At 34.3% G+C, this 19584-nt stretch overlaps 2 protein-coding genes across 9 annotated transcripts in view; one reads left to right on the forward strand and one right to left on the reverse strand.

Moving 5' to 3' along the window:
* The window catches only part of pik3r6b (phosphoinositide-3-kinase regulatory subunit 6b), a 146697-nt gene that overhangs the window by 1438 nt on the left and 125675 nt on the right, over positions 1-19584 (forward strand). For 3 of the 6 annotated variants that reach the window (XM_087244484.1, XM_087244482.1, XM_087244486.1), the window contains exons 2-3: positions 9660-9802; positions 16896-17026. The gene's annotated coding sequence lies outside the window, so the exon portion shown is untranslated. Of the gene's footprint in view, positions 1-9659; positions 9803-9964; positions 10008-10273; positions 10351-16895; positions 17027-19584 lie in introns of all 6 variants that reach the window. The other 3 variants (XM_087244480.1, XM_087244481.1, XM_087244483.1) reach the window with 2 other exon arrangements.
* ntn1b (netrin 1b) overlaps positions 6767-19584 on the reverse strand; it is a 105254-nt gene continuing 92436 nt past the window's right edge. For 2 of the 3 annotated variants that reach the window (XM_087242074.1, XM_087242073.1), the window contains exon 7: positions 6767-9981. In XM_087242074.1, the coding sequence (XP_087098200.1) occupies positions 9656-9981 (326 nt within the window). In that variant the 3' untranslated portion in view covers positions 6767-9655. 3 annotated transcript variants of the gene reach the window in all.

Here is a 19584-nt window from a genome sequence, read left to right on the forward strand (position 1 = left end):
ATTTTGGCTGGATTTTCGTTTTTTGGTTTAGGGTAGGAAAACGGATAAACGACTTTAAAATTCATTTTACACATGTAGGCGGTGCTGAAACGCCCACTTTCCTCTAATTGGTTAACCAAATCTGCGCTCGTGACGTCACCCTCAAAATAAAAGCCTTACACGCAGGCTTTTAATTATTATTATTTAATTATATATATAAACAAAGTTTACATATTCTATCATGTGAACCACACACAGTTAGCAGGCTTACATTCATTGCGTATGTATAAATTAAATAAAAACGTAAATCAGCAGTATTCTTAGACATTTGTCATTAAAATAAGGTCATAGTTCACTGCCAAACTTCTTGCTGCTGTGCACCTGATGCAGAGCAAAGAAAGCCATTTCCGAGCAGCACCTGGTTTACATGATTGTTTCAGAGCTATTGTAGGCCTAAATAATAGCCTACTCTGTATAAAATAATAATTTATTATTATTATTATTATTATTATTATTAGGCCTATTATTATTAGTATTGTTATTATTATTATTTACTTAGTTATTTAATGGTTGTAAGAACACAATGGACCCTGCATGGGGCTATAATAAATGGTACCATTTGTTTCTATTGGATTTTCTCCTATTTTAATTTAATATATGCCTTTAGCCTATTGTAAATATTTATTTGATAATTAATACTTTTTTATTGCAACATCAAAGTAGGCCTGTCTTATTATTATTATTTTTTGTTATTATTTTGTCGTTGTTGTTGTTATTATTATTGTAGCAGGAACATAGCCACAGGTGTGGCAGAGTGTGCTGGTGCCACCCAAAGTGGCATCTTGCACCTGAAAATAGATGCCTTCGCGCTCAAGCGCGCGCAAAAAACTTGAACAGGCAAAAGTAGTGATGAATGTGTTGAAGGAAAAAAAAACATTCTAATTATTTGTTAATAAAATAGTGCAACATTATTCTCAGTCAGTGTAGGCTGAAAAAATTAAGATCGCCAGCATTTCAAGGGTGGTTTTATTTTTAGTTCATTGCTGTGACGCGCTATATTTCACTAAGGCTGCATGAGACTGCGCATCTTGCTTATTTTCTCTATTTTATATACAGAACATATCATACAGTCCTACCGTTCTAGTGAGTGTGGGGCATTGCTTTACGGTGGTAAAGTGGATTATTTCTTGGCAAATTCATAATAATTCACTTTGTTTAGTAATAAATTTCATAGTTATAAAATAACTACATTTCAAGAATATGTTAACACTTTCAACTATTTAGGATTATTTATTGCATCAAAAGTAATTTCAAAGTAACATTAAATGTACGTATAAACTGCTTAATTTGTGTGTGTAAACACCTGATGCAAAAAGCTTATTTAGACTATATGCATATGTCGAATTAAGTTCTCTTTTTCTTTAATCAAGACTTTTCCATTCGAGGAATTACAGTTATTAAGAGCTTAGTCCTTATAAACGATCAGTTTATAAAATACACAATTTACGGATCAAGCCTAATGAAGAATAAGAAGAATATGCAACGCATTATGATCCTTGAATGATCAGAGCGCATTTATATAAACTATATATTTTATATAATCTATAAATATTAAAAAACATTATACATTTAAAGTAATGGAACATTATATGTTATAAAATCTAAACTATTATTTAGGCTACAGGCTGTTCAGCGCGTGCGTCAAAGAAAAGACATGACACAATCTCTATAAAAACTAGTTGTTTATTTACAATATCTAAAGGGATATAAAACATCTAACATGCATCTCCATTCTCAGCGAGTTTCTGTGTTCTGCATCCTTCACAGACCGAGATCTCATTCCGAGGTAATCTGTAAATATTCTCATTTGGTTCTGGCACATTCTTGATTAAAGGTGAAACTGACCGGCGCAACGGATGATTTGTCATCTAGGGTGACTACAATTATAATACAGGTTATGGAACTATTTCACTTTAATTTCATATTATTATTTTATTAAACAAACAAACAAACCAGTTTTTGTTTTGGCTCTGCATGCAGCGTATTGGATCTTTGAAGCATTGCACTTCAAATGTTATTCCTTCTTTTTATTTTTATTGTATTTTTAATATTTTTAATTATACAACACAAAATTGGTTCTAAACAGATACATTTTCCTATAGGCTATGATGAAGTGTACATTTTTGTTCACACAGGTCCTATACAAAACTGTGTGGATGGATGATTTGTTTCTCCTGAAAATCACTCATTTAATAAGCAAAACAGGCCAAAATGTTGTTTAGCTTGCGTCAAACTGGATGGACAATTTACAAACATATTGAATACAAAGGCTGGTTATTTTATGCAATGAGGGACCTATTACAAATTAAAGAAAATTATTTGCATATTAAAACGAAAATATATAATACAACAACAGATCCTACCTCAGAAATGACTTTAGATAATGTAAATAAGCATCAAGTTTTTTTTTTTGAGATTGTGTGTCTAATTCAGTAGTGTTGTGCGTTCGCGTGGGTTTCCTCCGGGTGCTCTGGTTTTCCCCACAGTAAAAAGACATGCTGTACAGGTGAATTGGATAGGCTAAATTGTCCATACTGTATAAGTGTGTGTGTATGTGTGGATGTTTCCCAGAGATGGGTTGTGGCTGGAAGGGCATCCGCTGCATAAAAACTTGCTAAATAAGTTGGCGGTTCATTCCGCTGTGGCGACCCCAGATTAATAAAGGGACCAAGCCGACAAGAAAATGAATGAATAATGTGCAATACTAATTTAAAATACGTATCACTAACCTTATATGTGAAATAGCAGGGCCCGCTGTAGCACTTTCTCAAGAAGAGCAAATGTCAAATTATTAGCGCAACGCACATGTAGCGAGCTCATCTGTTTGTCGGAACTACTAGACACAATTTTTTTATCAACTATAATGTGTTTAATTGGTTAATTTGAAATTTATTTCATTTTTCCAGCAATAATTGTTGAGTGAAAGAATGCGCTAGAAATATGCATTGCGGCTCCCTTTATTGTACAGGCTTATTGCACTTAAACTTTTTTAGGTTCGGCTCTCGAATTAGTAAGGTTATGAGTAAATGTTATTTAAAATATTTAAAGCCTGCCATCTAGCCTACAATAACAGCAAATTTAATAATAAAAAAAATAATAAGACAGGCCTACTTTGGCGTTGCAATAAAATAGTATTAATTATCAAATAAATAATTACAATATATAATTAAAATAGGAAGAAATAAATGAAAACAAATGGTACCCTTTGTTTTTATAGCAGGGCCCAAATTGTTCTTATTCTGGTTCTGGTAACAACTATTAAAAAGAAAAAAATCACACCAAACAATAAAAACACTAGTAACTGATAATAATAATAATAATAATAATAATAATTATTATTATTATTATTATTATTATTATTATTATTATTATTATTATTATTACAAAGCCCTTGCTCTGAAACAATCATGTAAACCAGGTGCTGCTCGGAAATGGCTTTCTTTGCTCTGCATCAGGTGCACAGCAGCAAGAAGTTTGGCAGTGAACTATGACCTTATTTTAATGACAAATGTCTAAAAATACTGCTGATTTACGTTTTTATTTAATTTATACATACGCAATGAATGTAAGCCTGCTAACTGTGTGTGGTTCAAATGATAGAATATGTAAACTTTGTTTATATATATAATTAAATAATAATAATTAAAAGCCTGCGTGTAAGGCTTTTATTTTGAGGGTGACGTCACGAGCGCAGATTTGGTTAACCAATTAGAGGAAAGTGGGCGTTTCAGCACCGCCTACATGTGTAAAATGAATTTTAAAGTCGTTTATCCGTTTTCCTACCCTAAACCAAAAAACGAAAATCCAGCCAAAATCTCGTTTTTTCGTTTTCTCGTGAGCAAAAGAAAAACGGAAAAACGGCCGTTTTCTCCATTTCCTTTATTCCGTTTGAAAATGGGAAACAAATGAACACGGACCATATTTTGACTCATTATTTCGTTTTGGTTTTGTGTTTGTTTTAATATTTCGTTTTAAGTTAATAAGCAGAATAACAGATGAGTTTCCGTTTTTTCTGCCTACAGAATAAACAGAAAAACGAAATATTCATCGTTTTTCTGATGTTTCGTTTTCCGTAATAAAAGGAATAATCAAATGAACGGATGATACACGGACCTAAAAGCAACACAAACAAGGACATGGCACTTGTCTTAGACTAAATGACTTAAATCCCCTGTACTGCTGTTGTTTGATTAATGAAGTTTGTTGATAATGTTATTTAAGCATTCAATTAAAAAAAATCCAAAATGCCTTCGTTTGCAAAGAAAAATAAACCAAAAGGTGAGAATTTTGCTGATCAAAGCAGATTACATAGGCTGTATTATTTTTTCTTCTGTTAATATTAAATGGTGACAATCAATTTTGAAATCAATCCTTTTTTATGATAGCCATTGTTTAAGTGGTATTTAATTGTAATTGTATTTATGACAAGTTAGGAGAATAACAATATACTATAGCTTTTTTTTTACTTCCAACTCACATTGCCAGTGACATTATAGTGTCAATCGACAGTTGAAATAACTTGTAAAATCATTTGTGTTTTTATTTAATCACAGAATGATGCAGTTATTTTTGATTAGCATTGCAAATTTACATCACATCATCCATCAACCAGAAAAAACCAAGAAGTCTTGAACACCACTGTGTATACTGTATGTGCACATAACTTTGCATAAATGTAATATATCTCTGGAAAAAAAGAAGATAAAGACCATTTTAGATTTATTAGGCTATGGCTTGGTTTTCATCTGAATATAATAGCCACTGAGTGCCCACCCTGTTACTACTAGCCGTTTGATAAATCACTAGGTTACTTATAATCTAAAGTAAACACACACTGCCATTTACATGCTGAAGCCCTCCTGAAAGGTTTAGGTTTTTATTGAGGTCCAGAGAGCCAAAGTAAATGATGATGCAGCTTATCACATCTGCTGCTGGCATTTTTGTCACAAAAGCAGAACTGTATTTTACCTACTTGTGACGTTTATTGTTCCCACAAACTCGCTGCTTTCCATTTAATAGGTTTTTCTTCTGTGTGGCACTCAATGTATTGGGTTGTGTTTAATTTGGCTTACTATTCTGGCATTTGGTATGTGTAAAATTGAATATTTACAATATTAGGCATTACATTTGTACTGTTTATTTACATTTCCAAATATTTCTGTCATTGGGTCCCTTAGATTTTTTAAAATTTTGTATAACTACTACTTATGTTTCCTAGTGATGGGTTGCAGCTGGAAGGGCATCCGCTGCATAAAAACTTGTGCTGGATAAGTTGGCTGTTCATTCCGCTGTGGCGACCCCAGATTAATAAAGGGACAAAGTCGAAAATAAAATAAATGAATGAATAGCTACTAGTAAAATACAAAATAAAAGTTTTATATTATATTTGTTTGTTAGAATTGTTGTTGTTATATTTCTAATTAGTCTAAAATTATATTTTTATTTGTAAAATGTTTAGATTACTATTACTAGTACTGATAATATTTATTATTAAGTTGTATTTTGTCTACATTTATAATGATTATTTGTAATATGTCACTTTTATAATAAATAATAAATGATAATACATTGTACATTAATATACTATATAATACAATGATACATTTATACAGTACATACAGTTGAAGTCCGATTTTTTTTTTTCTTTTTAAAATATTTCTTAAATGATGCTTAACAGAGCAAGGAAATTTTCACAGTATGTCTGATAATATTTTTTCTTCTAGAGAAAGTCTTATTTGTTTTATTTAGGCTAGAATAAAAGCAGTTATTAGTTTTTTTTAACCCAATTTTAAGGACAAAATTATTAGCCCCTTTAAGCTATATACATTTTTCAATAGTCTACAGAACAAACCATCGTTATACAATAACATGCCTAATTATCCTAACCTGCCTATTTAACCTAATTTAAGCCTTTAAATGTCACTTTAAGCTGTATAGAAGTGTCTCGAAAAGTATCTAGTCAAATTTTATTTACTGTCATCATGGCAAAGATAAAAGAAATCAATTATTAGAAATGAGTTACTACATATATTTGCTATTACAATTATTTACAAAATATTTTTTAAAATAAGAACAAAATACATCCATATGGATAATTGCTTCTATATAATTTTTAAATCTTTAATAAAATTGTTATTATTTTATTAAATATTAGTTTAATGTTAGAATATGAAAAATTAGTTTGATGTTAGAATAAAAATATTGTGTTTATTATTAAATATTCGTTTAATTTAAGTTTGTTAGTTTAATGTATGTTAATGTAATAATGTAATATTAGTTTAATGTAAGTTTGTTAGTTTAATGTATGTTAACAATGTGATATTAGTTTAATCTAAATGTTAGTTTAATGTATATTTAAATTAGTTTAAACATTAGTTTAATGCCATTTTTAGGATTATGATACATTTAAATAATTATTTTATTCTAACTATGTTCATGTGTATGACCATTTTAAAAGTTTACATTTTACATAAAGTGCAAAGGCATTTGTAAATATATGCAAGAAAATTGGCTTTGCTACAATTTATTGACCCAATTTTTATTTTTTCATTTTTGTATGATTGAACCACAATGTAATTAAATACATTTTTAATAGTAAACTATTTGACTAAACTGTCTTTTTTACCTTGAGTTTAATTATTTCAGATTAATGGCTATTTTTAAAAATGTAAAACCAAATACTGTTTAAAAAGCAATCAAATAAACACACACAATCACACTAAATGAGTTCATGTATCATTAAATATGTTCATTTATGAGAATCATAATATATTAGTATGCATTACAGGACAATACACAGCTTTTGCAAAGTACACAGTAAAACATCATATACAGGAGGACCATGAACATTGAAAATGTCTTCATCAAAAAACAAAAACAAAAAAAGTTCAAAGTAATTTTCCAAAATGTCTGGAAAACTGGTCAAAGTCTACTTGTGAGGTCAGAGTGTCTTTAAAGAACTAGACCATCTGTGAGTTTAACAAACCGTAGTCACTGACTTCCAGTTCATAGTCAGACTTTCAGAGTATGTGTGTGTGTGTGTGTGTGTGTGCGCGTAATTACATGTCACATAAACATAATACAACCCTCTCTCTACACTATCAACTCATGTAAACAAAGAAATCTAGAAATATTCTTTTATTTTCAGAACATCAAGCTCATGGCATAAAAATGGTTAATTGCATGTGGATATAATCTACTAAATATTGTACAAAAGAAACTATACAGCTATACAAAAACAGTAGAGCATATCACTTTAGTAAAGTACCAGGGCAAAGGAAGGTACCACATAAGCGATAACACAGAAAATTGTTTGCTTCTTTAGATAATAAGAGCCATTTCTATCTGATTGATTTTGGTAGGATGTGAACTTATATTTGTATAAACTTGTAAATATGGCAGTGAAGATGTTGCATCTTTATAATCTTAATTGCTTAGTGCTAAACCTTAGCAATGACATGCAGTATCTGTCATATTTAGTATCTAGAATATAAAAAATGTCTTTATCTAGTCAAATCTAGTCATCTCGATTTCCTGAAGAACGTTTTTACAATCCTAATGATAAAAAAATCTACTTTGGGGAATTACTGCATGATAAACATCTGGAGAATATAATACGATTCTGCTTTACATTTTTTAAACCATGAAGTGGTAACATGTTTTGTTCGAATAAAGTGGTTATAAAACAATAGCCTATTTGTATAACTATTCTCGCACTACAGCACATTTTTAAAGATCACCACAGTTAGTATCAAAGGCCAAAGAGGATCAGCATTGAGCTTTTGGCAACACAAATAAACATTATGATGTCGTTATGATGTCATGCTGTTTTAAACAGCAACAGTGAGGTATTGTCAGATTTTCTGTCAAAAAGGAAGGAGTGCGAAAGGTTATCTAATAGTGTATATCTGTAGTGGCTTTATTTCAATCACGCTTATGGAAATGCTGCTTTCTAATGAGACTTCATATAATGTTCAGAGGGGTCCAGAAATCTGAGAGCACTGATGATTTGCGTTTTTTTTATGCATTTGCCTAAAACATATTTTTTTTAATAAAAAATTGGATTATCAGCTTGAAATTTTGAGTGGGACTTTATTTTATGAAAGAGTTTGTTAATTTATTTAGAGATTTCTGCTTTTTCTGCAACGTTTTGAGTGACCATTATTTTATTTGGGGAAATGAGATTACAATCCAACAAAATTGATTACAGTTTAGATTTTCAATAATTATTTTTTAATATTCATTTAATTTTATTTTGGAGGATTTGGGGCGAAATAACCTTGACACCTAAATGTTTAGTAAAAAGGTCATTAATAACATTATTGTTTTTTATATTATTTAATTTTATTTTTTAAGATTGAACATAATTGGTGACAAAGGGCAGCCCTGCCGGAGTCCAACATGCACTGAAAACAAGTCTGACTTAATGCCGGCAATATGAATCAAACTACTACTCTGTTCATACAGCGACGTGGGACCATCCTTCTGCAGGCCCACCACCTGCAGGGGGAGCCATATGGGGCACCACATGCATGGAGAGCCTGCATGAGAAAAAGGTGGTTTGCCATCTTCAGGTTGGAGGAAAGTCCTTACCCCAGGTGAAGGAGTTCAAGTATCTTGGGGTTTTGTTCAAGAGTGAGGAAAGGATAGAACGAAAAATTGACTGGCAGATCTGTGCAGCAGCTGCAGTAGTGAGGTTAATGTACTGGTCTGTCGTGGTAAAGAAGGAGCTGAGGCGAACGTCAAAGCTCTAGATTTACCGGTCAAATTACGTTCCTACTCTCACCTATGGTTGACTTTGAGTCAAGGAAAAGATCTCAGATACAAGTGGCCAAAATGAGTTTTTCTTTGCAGTGGGGCAGGGTGCAACCAGTGTGAAGAACTTTGTCACCCTGGAGGAGATCTGAGATGAGCCGCTGCTCCTCCACATCGAGAGAAGCCAGCTGAGGTGGCTCTGTATCTCTTTCAGATGACTCCTAGACGCCTACGTAGTGTAGTTTTCCAGGCATGTCCCACCGGGAGGAGGCCTCAGCGAAGACCCAGGACATGTGGGAGGGACTATGTCTCTCGGTTGGCCTGGGAGCATCTTGGAATTAATTAATTGACAGATTTCTTTCTTGAAATAGCAAATGTTGAACAGCAACCAGTGTTGACTGCCTGTATAATACCTCAGATTATATAACTTCTAATAATAAACCATAGAAAAAATGTTGCCTAACAATTCCTACCAATTCTAGAATATAAATCTGTGATCTCAGATTTTTGGACCCTATTGGATGCACTTTAAAAATGTCCGCTTGACAACCAAAAGGAAACATTCACATAGACAAACTGACTCAGTAGCTTGCTTCATGTTTTTGTGTGACAGAAATCATAAACAGACACCAGTAAGGATCACACATATACCACTTTACATATACTTAATAGCAGGTGCAAATTCTGCAAACTTGAAGATATGAAAAAATAAAATCTTGATGGGAAACAAACGAACAAAAAAAGAAACTCTAAACAACGGAAGGCGAAACTGCTCGACTGGTTGTCCTTCAGCACAGTTCTGATCACTCAGCTTCAGGCGCTCGGCTCATTATTTTTGTCTTTCCTTTTCCTCTCTGTTTTTCTAGCACTTCCCTCTCTTGTCGCGCTGCTGGAACTTTCTGAGGCGACGGGCCCACAGGTCTTTCCAGGGGATGAGTAGGCTGCCCCTGTCCGCCACCACACCGCTCTGCCCACGCGAGTCCTCCTCCTCATCGGAGCCCATCAGCAGGTACTTCCTCCCGGGTTTGATTTTGGGGCACTTGCAGGCAACGTCTTTTGCCCTGACCCACAGGAGCTGGTCTCCTCTGCGGATGCGGTGTCCACCCTGCTTATACACCGATATGATGTTGATGGTGAATTTCCACCATTCACCTGCCTTGTCTCCTTTCAGCACGTGCACCTGGACAGCTGTGGAGAGAAACAGACACATCAAAGTATGTTAGAGCTTTTGCATTCAGAGTGAAAATACTGTCATACTTTTACATATAAAAAAAATAACTATAAAACTAATTGGTTCATGAACAACAGTAAAACAAATTTTAAAAATGGAACAGAATTAAACAGAAGTATGATGAAATATAAATAGTCTGAATTTTGTTTAATGCATGTCACAAAAAAAGATTAATTGGATTTACTATATTTTCCAAGGTAAGTGGTTGCAAATAATGCATTATCATTCATTCATTCATTTACTTTTCAGCTTGGTCCCTTTATTAATCTGGCGTTGTCACAGCGGAATGAACCCGTCAACTTATCCAGCATAAGTTTTTTGGAGAGGTAAAACCTCAGTGTATTTCAGTGACCTCTCTTCACCATGCATTGATGCGATGTGTGTTTGGCCACAGCAGACGTTGCCATAGAAGCGTTTTCCTTCCGTCTCCTGATACTGATAAAACGGAAAAGATGGATACCCACCCATTCCGTTCCCCTCATTATCTTTTGTGAGAAACCTTAAGCTTTTATGTGATTTTAAGACATGTAAGTTCCAGCCACACGAAAGAAAATCACAGTTTCAATCTCTTTAGTTCGCGTTTAATATACAGTTGAAGTCACAATTATTAGCCCTCCTTTTTCCTTTTTTAAATATTTCCCAAACATTGATTAACAGAGCAGTGAAATTTCTATAATAATTATCTTCTAAAAATGTTAGCTTCAATAAAACCATTTTATTTCATTTAAAAAATAATTTTAAGGTCAATTTTATTAGCCCTCTTAAGCAGTTTTTTTTATTGTCTACAGAACAAACCACCGTTATCACTAGCCTAATTACCCCAACTTGCTTAATTAACCTAATTTACCTAGTCAAGCCTTTAAATTGAACTTTAAGCTTTTAAACACCTTGATAAATATTTTGTAAAATGTTATTTACTGTCATCATGGCAAAGATAAAAAGAAATCTGGTATTAGAAATTAGTTATTGAAACTATTATGTTTAGAAATGTGTCGAAAAAAATCTTCTCTCTGTTAAACAGAAATTGGGGAAATCATACAGGGGGGCTAATTATTCAGGAGGGCTAATTCTGACCTCAACAGTATGTATATAACATAGTAAGATAAAAATGGAGAACAGATGGAGATATTGCTTAAGCATCACTCTGAAAATGAAACACAAACAATGTTGTGTTTTCAGCGTTGTGTTTCTACTTATTTCTCAAAGTATGTACATATTTGTCAGTGGTACTGAGAATTCAAACATTCAAACATTTTTTCATTAAGTTCTCTGAATACTTGGAGCTAGACTCACTGTTAAATAATATTGGTTTACAGAAAATCGTAACAAGCACGTGTAACAAGCTTCGGAAACAATAACACAGGAAGCACCATTGTTTAATACACAGCTAAAATTTGACACCTTAATAATAGAGAATGGAAATGTGCCATTAAAGCTCAATGCATTTTTGGAATTTGGGGTACAGGAGCCTGATTCCCATTGATTTCTATTCACCTTATTTTTCAAGTACATGTGGGTGCAGACATTTGAGGCTTTTTAGCTTTTTAGGCGTTAAAAAGTTTGTTATGCTGCTTGATGTTGCAAACTGATATTTTCTTATTATATTATTCTGCTTTGTCTGTATTGTCATGAACACACTTGTTTGTACAGCAAGTAGTTTGACCGTTTTTTCCGTTTATAATTTCTAGTCATTTTCCCATAGGCAATTGAATCTGAAGTTCTAAAACAATCTCAAAAACGAGCGCATTCCCACATTAAAGACTAAGGTCAATAGGTTAATTACATCACATGTAGAGTTGAAGTCTAAATTATTAGCCCCCTTTGATTTTTTTTCTTCTTTTTTTTAAATATTTTCCAAATAATGTTTAACAGAGCAAGGAAATTTTCACAGTATGTCTGATAATATTTTTTCTTTTGAAGAAAGTCTTATTTGTTTTATTTCGGCTAGAATAAAAGCAGTTTTTAATTGTTTAAAACCATTTTAAGGTCAAAATGATTAGCCCCTTTAAGCTATATTTTTTGGATAGTCTACAGAATAAACTATTGTTATAAAATAACCTGAATAATTACCCTAACCTGCCTAGTTAACCTAATTAACCTAGTCAAGCCTTTAAATGTCACTTTAAGCTGTAAAGAAGTGTCTTGAAAAATATCTAGTAAAATATTATGTACTGTCATCATGGCAAAGTACAATAAAAATACTTTGCCATGAAAAGTAAATAAATCCAAAAAATAAATCAGTTATAAGAAATGAGTTATTAAAACTTTTATGTTTAGAAATATGTTGAAAAAATATTTCTGTTAAACAGAAAAAAATAAAAAGGGCTAGTAAGAGCTTATTTTTATGGGGAAAAATAAACAGGGCTAATAAGTTAGGGGGGCTAATAATTCTGACATCAACTGTGCACTGATTTTAGTGAATTATGTTGACCCTGAGCTCAAACAAAGCTTGTCATCTTCTTTTGACAAACAGCTGAATGCCAAAAAGCAAGAACAAGATCTGCTGTTTGTCCTCTATTGTTGTTTATGAGGCAGTTCACATGTCGTGACTAAAAATGTGGAAAGTGTGAGAGTAGCTTTCTTTTATTCAATTTGTCATAGCATCTACATATATGAATGGCCTGACTGCTTTGAGCGAGAATGACATGATTGCAACTTTTTGTAGAACAACATGAACAACAAGTAAGGATAAAATTGGCAGTGGAAATGGAAGCCTGGCATGTACCATGCAGGTGGACATTCGTACCTTTCGGGTACTCTTGTGTACCTTTAAGATACTATGAGGTACACATTTGTACTTTTTAGACATTAATATATACCTTTAACAACCTGTCAGGAATAAAACTGTACCTTTTGGAAATGTACTGCCCCAGTGCCAGATTTTGTACCTTTATTTCTGAGAGTGTAGGTATCCAAGTAAAAAAAGTTCTTCATTCGATGATAACCTCCAACCCATGAGGCAACCGCTAACAAACCTAGTCGACAGACATCCCCCCGGGTCACACCATTTTAACCATCATCAGACACGCAGATTGCGAGCTAATCTGTACTTGACGTGAAGTGCTTTCACACGGTGAGGACTTTCTGCCCAAAGGGGAACAGACCACTATTACGCATTTAGCACAGAGCTTGTGTGTAACAGGGCACCATCACTCTGCCACACACCCAGCGGCAAGTAACCTGTGAACCAGTGGCACATCATGTTTAAGAAATATGCCATCCCAGCATTGTGTGAAAATGACACAGGAAATGCTCTTTCTTTCCTAGCGCTCTTTCTTTGGGCTCTTGAATGTGAACACTCTCTTTAGAGAGGGAGGCAAGGATCGCCCCGATCGCTCAATGGAATGTCCCAATTGAGCAGCAGGGGGGGAGGCTGTGAGCAAATTGCACCCAATTTGAGAGAACGCACTCCCACAGCCCCACCATTCATCGGCTGTGTTTCTCTGGGCCCGAGCCCGCTTCGCCGTCCAAATAACAAGAGATAAAAAGAAAAGAAGGGTGTGCGGAGGGTAGTGCGGAGGAGAGGAGGGGGCCACTGTTTATCATCCCAGCCAGAGAGAAGGGGCCAGAAGAATCGCGGATGTGTTTGGACCTCATGAGCTATCTGAGCCCCGGCCGGTCCAAGAGCAGCGTGAGAATCCTGCTCCGGGTCTCGCTCTTGACCCGCTCTCGTTTCTTCGCAGCGGGAGACGGCAGCGAGCCGAAAGCTTACTCAAAATGTGTTGCTGAGCTTATTTAGAAGGCTGAAAACAATTGCTTTGACTAATTAGTGGTGTTTGCTGATTTGTGCTTGTACGCATTAAACGCTGGAGCAAAGCTCATCACAGTTGCATTACAATTACTTTCCTCTCAGAATATGTTAGCAATCATGTAGCATTATCTTGGTGACCACACATTAGTAACTGGTTGAAAAGATCACAAGCTGACTTTAACAAAAGGTTACACAAGTATGCAAATGTTATTTATTCATAAACACAATAGTTTCCCATCTTTGTTAAAGGGGTAGTTCACTCAAAAGTGGTTTCTGTTAAATATAAAAACATATTTAATTTTTTTTAGAAGTGGGTAAACATTGACTTTCATAGTAGGAAAAGCACTATGGGAGTCATTGGTTACCAGTTTCCAACATTTTTTAATGCTTTAAGTTCTTTAGTATTTGTTTGAAGTGAAGTTTAAGGAAATGATGACAGAATTTAAAATTTTGGGTGATCAATCCCTTTAAAACAGTCAAACAAATAAAGTGTAAAGAAGTTACAAAAGAAGTTAAAAAGATTTAATTAAAACGTTCAAGTAAAAAATAACCAAGCGATGGAAAAAAAGATAAAATCCAGCTTATCCAACATATGTTTTACACAGTGGATGCCCTTCCAATTGGAACCCAGTACTGGGAAACACCCACACACTCTCACATGCACACACATACACTACAACCAATTTGGTTTATTCGAGTCACCTATAGCGCATGTCTTTGGACTTTGGGGGAAACCGGAGCACCCATAGGAATCCCATGCAAACACAGGGAGGACATGCAAACTCCACACAGAAATGCCAACTGAGACAGCCGGGACTCGAGCTGGTGTCCTTCTTGCTGTAAGGCGACAGTGCTAACTACTGAGCCAGTGTCGCCCCTAATCAATTCAATTTAATACAAATTCTAATTCTAATTTCCTATTTTCTTTTGTTTGATTGAAATTAAGGATCTGATATAACATGTTTATCCCCTATGAGCAACTACATGGCAACATTTTAAAAAACTACAGAAACCACATGATGACATCCTGCCAGCTATTCTGAATACAGTACATTTTCAAGCAACATGGCAAACCAAACCATTTATTATCTTGGTGACCCCATAGAATGCCTTTGAAACACACACTATGGCAGCATCCTGGAAACCACAGAGATGGCATTACTAACCCTACATTGCAACGTCTTGTCAATCATCCATAGCCCTTTAGCGCCCATTATGTATTTGCTGACAGGTAACAACTGGTTGATAAGACCTTGCTATGTAGTTAATAAGGTATTCTGAGTTGCAACATTCTAAAGCCTCACATAATATCATTCAGTCCTGGCAACTACAAAGAAAAGAAACACCTTAGTGACCACATAGCAATGACCCAGAAAACACCTACAGTTGAACATCTTAGCAGCTACATTGCAATGTCATCTCGACCACCAACACATATTTTAGGATTCTGGCTAATAAACAGAATAAACTAGCAACTACATAGCAATGCCCTAGCAACCAAACAAAAACCTTAGCAACCACATCACAATGTCAACAACTTAGGGACTTTTACAGCGTGACCGTGGGGTCTCTAAAAGTCTTAAATCTCAAAAGCTAAATTTTAGGCCTTAAAAAGTCTTAAAGTTATATCTTGAAGCTTTTTTTTTAAATATAGCCTGAGCTATATTTTTAATTGTTAAATTATTATTATTGCAGACTGAAGTAAATGACAGCTATGTTTGTAAGCTATGTTTATGAGGTTTGTAAATGGATATTTTTGAAAATTAATTAAAAGAAATAAAAAAAAAGTATTATTATTATTAAATGTATTAAATTATTTTATTTATTAATTTTTTTTTGACTGGGCATGTGAGAGTCTTCTAAAAAAATCCTTATATCCTTAGCATTTAGCCCTGTTTAAGCCTAAAATTTTATTCAGAATGGTCTTAAAAATCTTAAATTTAACTTGGTGAAACCTGCAGAAACCCTGCTTTTGCAACCACATTACAGTACTTTAGAGGTCTGGGCAGGACTGTTTTTAAAGTCCCGTTGCCGCGTGGTTTTATTCCGCACCTGACCGTCCCCACTGTATATTATATCCTTGTTCACCTGCTGCCTGCTTAGTGTAATTTTTTACTCAACCCATCCATTCCTACTACATTTAGATCTGGTTTCCAAAATGTCACGTTGAAATTGGGTACCACCAAAAGAGTTATGAATAACAGATAAAACTGTATATGATGTACGCACAGACTTAAGGTGTTGAATCGGAGAAAGTTAATTTGCTGAAAAAGTGTTTGTTTTGGTAATCTTTAATAAAAGTCTGACCATTTGCTTCAGCATTTGTAGTGGTGGTCCATCTCTGTTGATGTCAGTCTTAAAGGCTTCAGCCACAATATTCTTAACCACAGTCTCCTTACCATTAGTTTCATACTAGATAATGATTCACAAAAAGATAGCCCCGCCCCCCTACTAAATATTGGGTTTTGGTCCATTTCAAGTGCATCATCATGCTGAAATAGAAGTCTGAGCAATTCAGGTTCATATAGACTTTTAAAGTGTTATGTGTAGTTGACAAACATTGTTATGTAGTTGATAAGGTTTTCTAAGCAGCACAAATTATGTAAGCTAACACAACTAGCAATCTTCTGGAAACCACAAGGAACACTGTACTGTAGAACCCACATAATGTAGCAATTTTTCCACAGATAATCATCATGAAAACCACTTTGTCAACCACACTACAACATTTTTTCAACCCACATAGAACACTATGGCAACCACACCAAAGAATACGTTGTCAATAGTGCTTAGTACAACATATTGGTTCTTAAATTTTAATTAATTTTCAGTTTAATCAAATGATGATTAAGCAAATTCTGACATCAAACTTAGCAATCATATAGCAACGTCCTGAAAAATATATACATACTGTATAAAACCTTAGTAACCATATACAGTATATTGCATTTCTATGAATTTTGTTTAACCTTTATACCAGCACAAAGAGGACCATCCTGAATGCCTTGTGTTGAAAATATATTAAAAATGATGTCACCACTGTTTATTTTGCACATATAAAGTGTGGTTATATTGAGAATGTGTTACTATAATATATCAAATCTTTCCCTCTCTCCACAGGACGCTTTAATGCTGTGATCACTGGCACTGATTTCAGCAAAGCCTGCCAAACTGGCACATTTACTGTCTGAATCCAGTACTGAGAGTCAGATACGCCATGCGGGTGGCAAACGCTTTCCAGATTTGTGCAGGTACTAAAAAAAAATCTCTTTTCTGGTTTTGTTTGTTCATGCTGGTGGGTTAACTCTGTTTCAGCCCATGTTAGAACAATAGAGAGAAAATATTGTAGGAAAAAAAATCTATAATAGTCTGAGATAAAATAGAGTCTAGACTGTTTACTTAAGTTTCAGACAAAGATCTCAACAGATTTACTTTACCACAAGATTCCAGATAAAAGTAATTCATGCTATACAAATATTGTTAAAAGAAAAGTTTTTCATATGATATTTATTGCTCAAACATTGCTCTTTTAGAGTTTAAAGCACTTAATGTAGCTCATGGGTTTTATTTAAATACATTTTTTTTTATCATTCCTCAGTTTTGTAATTACATATTTTCAAAATAACCAAATGTTTTCATACCAGCATATTTTTTACAACTACAGTGGTCCTCCGCTATAATGCGGTTGACATTTCGCAGCCTCACAGTTTTGCTGATTTTTTTTTTTTTTTGTGTGTGTTATTTCACGTGCTTTCTTTCTACAGCGCATTGTGTTCTGGTTCTTGACTGTTTATAGACCATTGTCAATCAATCTCCTCTGTGCCGTGTCTCCTGTACAGTACAGAACGTGTTCAGCTTCGCAAATTTACATGAATCTTCGATCACTAGCAGCGTGACTCTGAAATGCTGTACTGTATGTTTGCAAGTTTTCTCCCCACAATGTTGACAAAGTGTTCTGCACCGTCAAAGGCACCTGCGGTAGCACCCGAAAGGCAGAGGAAGATGCTAACAATCGCGCAAAAAGTTGAACTTCTGGACATGCTAAGGAAGGTAGAAGTTACACAATTACGTGGGTGAAATTATGAAAACAATTCATGAGGATCAAATGGTTTTGTTCTTTGGTTTCATTCTATAATACTGGACTTTGAGAGTGTATAAACAAGAGAGAAAAGTGAAAATGTTAATGCCTGTCTGAGACAAGTGTATGTGTAGTGAGGAGTTTTACAACCTTAAAACATTTATAATAATTGTAAAACATAAAGCGGATAACTTTGCGAATCTCACCTATTGCGGGTTGTTTTTAGAAAGTAACTCCTGCAAGTAATAAGGGACCACTGTATTTTTTTTAGCATGAAAACATATCTTTTCTAAGTTGTATCTACTACTTATTAAAACATATAAGAGAATTAGACATCAATGTAAATTCAGTTGTTCATAAATTAATAAAAACATATTGCAGTCAAATAACTGTATCCTATTTTTTTTTTTAAAGGATAGTGGCAAAATGTAAAGATCCAAAATGACAAATAATTAGAATTTTGAGGCTGCACTCTGACCCTTAAAGGGGGGTCCACTACAATATTACTGTATATTTTAAACTTTAGTTCATGTATAATGTAGATGTGTGAACATCTCTGAACATAATATGCTCAAAGATCAATGCAAAGGGAGACATTTTGTTATAGAGTTAGCTTAGCAAAGTCTACAGCGAAAAAAGTTTGGGGACTACAAAAAATACATCCAGGCCAGTAAGATCACAAACACTTCAGGTTACGTGCATTCAGCACATGCATACACCCATGCATGGCAAGAAGCACTGTAATGTAGCAGAGAAAGCTAAAATGCCGTCCAAGCACTGCTATTTTTGCAAAGTTTCTTCTGTTTCTGTATTTGGGCTGCCAAGGAACATTACACAAAGACAGAAGTGCTTACAATTTATTTTAATTATGTTCCAGAGAATTATAAAAAAGATATAGCTAGCATTTGACAAAGGACAGCTTCTAGAATCTCTCCCAGTTCAGTGCTGGATTCGGCTAAAAACTCCTCAAAAAAGGAGCAGCTACGACCATAATAGAAGAAGCTGTGGATTGTAAGCCACAACCTGTAAATCTTTTTAATTGTTCAAATTGATCTCTTACATGCACAGTTTCTAGCGTTAACAGTATGTTGTAGCAAGGATGTAAACCAGGGGAAATGCTGTTTCGCACTGTTAACAATTTACCTACATATTCATATTTATCAGTCAAACTGCTGTGAACATCCACAGTCTTCTGCAGTGCTGCAGTGTCTTTCTATGCAGACACTCTGCCTGCATTCTACATCTCAGATAACAAACTCGCAAAAGATATGTGAATATTTCATATTACTTACACATGCTTATTCCGAATATATGCGAAAGACACTTTTTATTTTATTTTAAAGAGCAGACGTTAGGTTCAGTTGTGTCCTCTGCTTCATTTTCTCTCTGATTCAGGCTCAAACTGATATGGCTGATATGGCTACTCTGACTGCATTTACTTTTGTATTCACAAAAGTGTGTGCTTGTAGGGTCGTGACGCTTTCCCTGGTGACGTGGAGCTGATCCGCAAATCACAGCACATTATGTTAGCTGACCAATCAGAGCCTATTGAGGGCGGGCCTTTCAGAGGAACTAGGAAATATGACAGCCGTTTTCATGTTTCATGTAAGCGGAGTAGCTGTATATAAAGATTAAGATATTAAAAGATATTTGAAAGAATAACAAGATTATTTTTACAAATGAAGCATGAGCACTCATTGATTTGCATCTTATAAACACTACCAAGCCTTA

The sequence above is a fragment of the Danio rerio genome, chromosome 3 (genome assembly GCF_052040795.2).
Source record: "Danio rerio strain M-AB ecotype USA chromosome 3, GRCz13ab, whole genome shotgun sequence".
Lineage (NCBI taxonomy): Eukaryota > Metazoa > Chordata > Actinopteri > Cypriniformes > Danionidae > Danio > Danio rerio.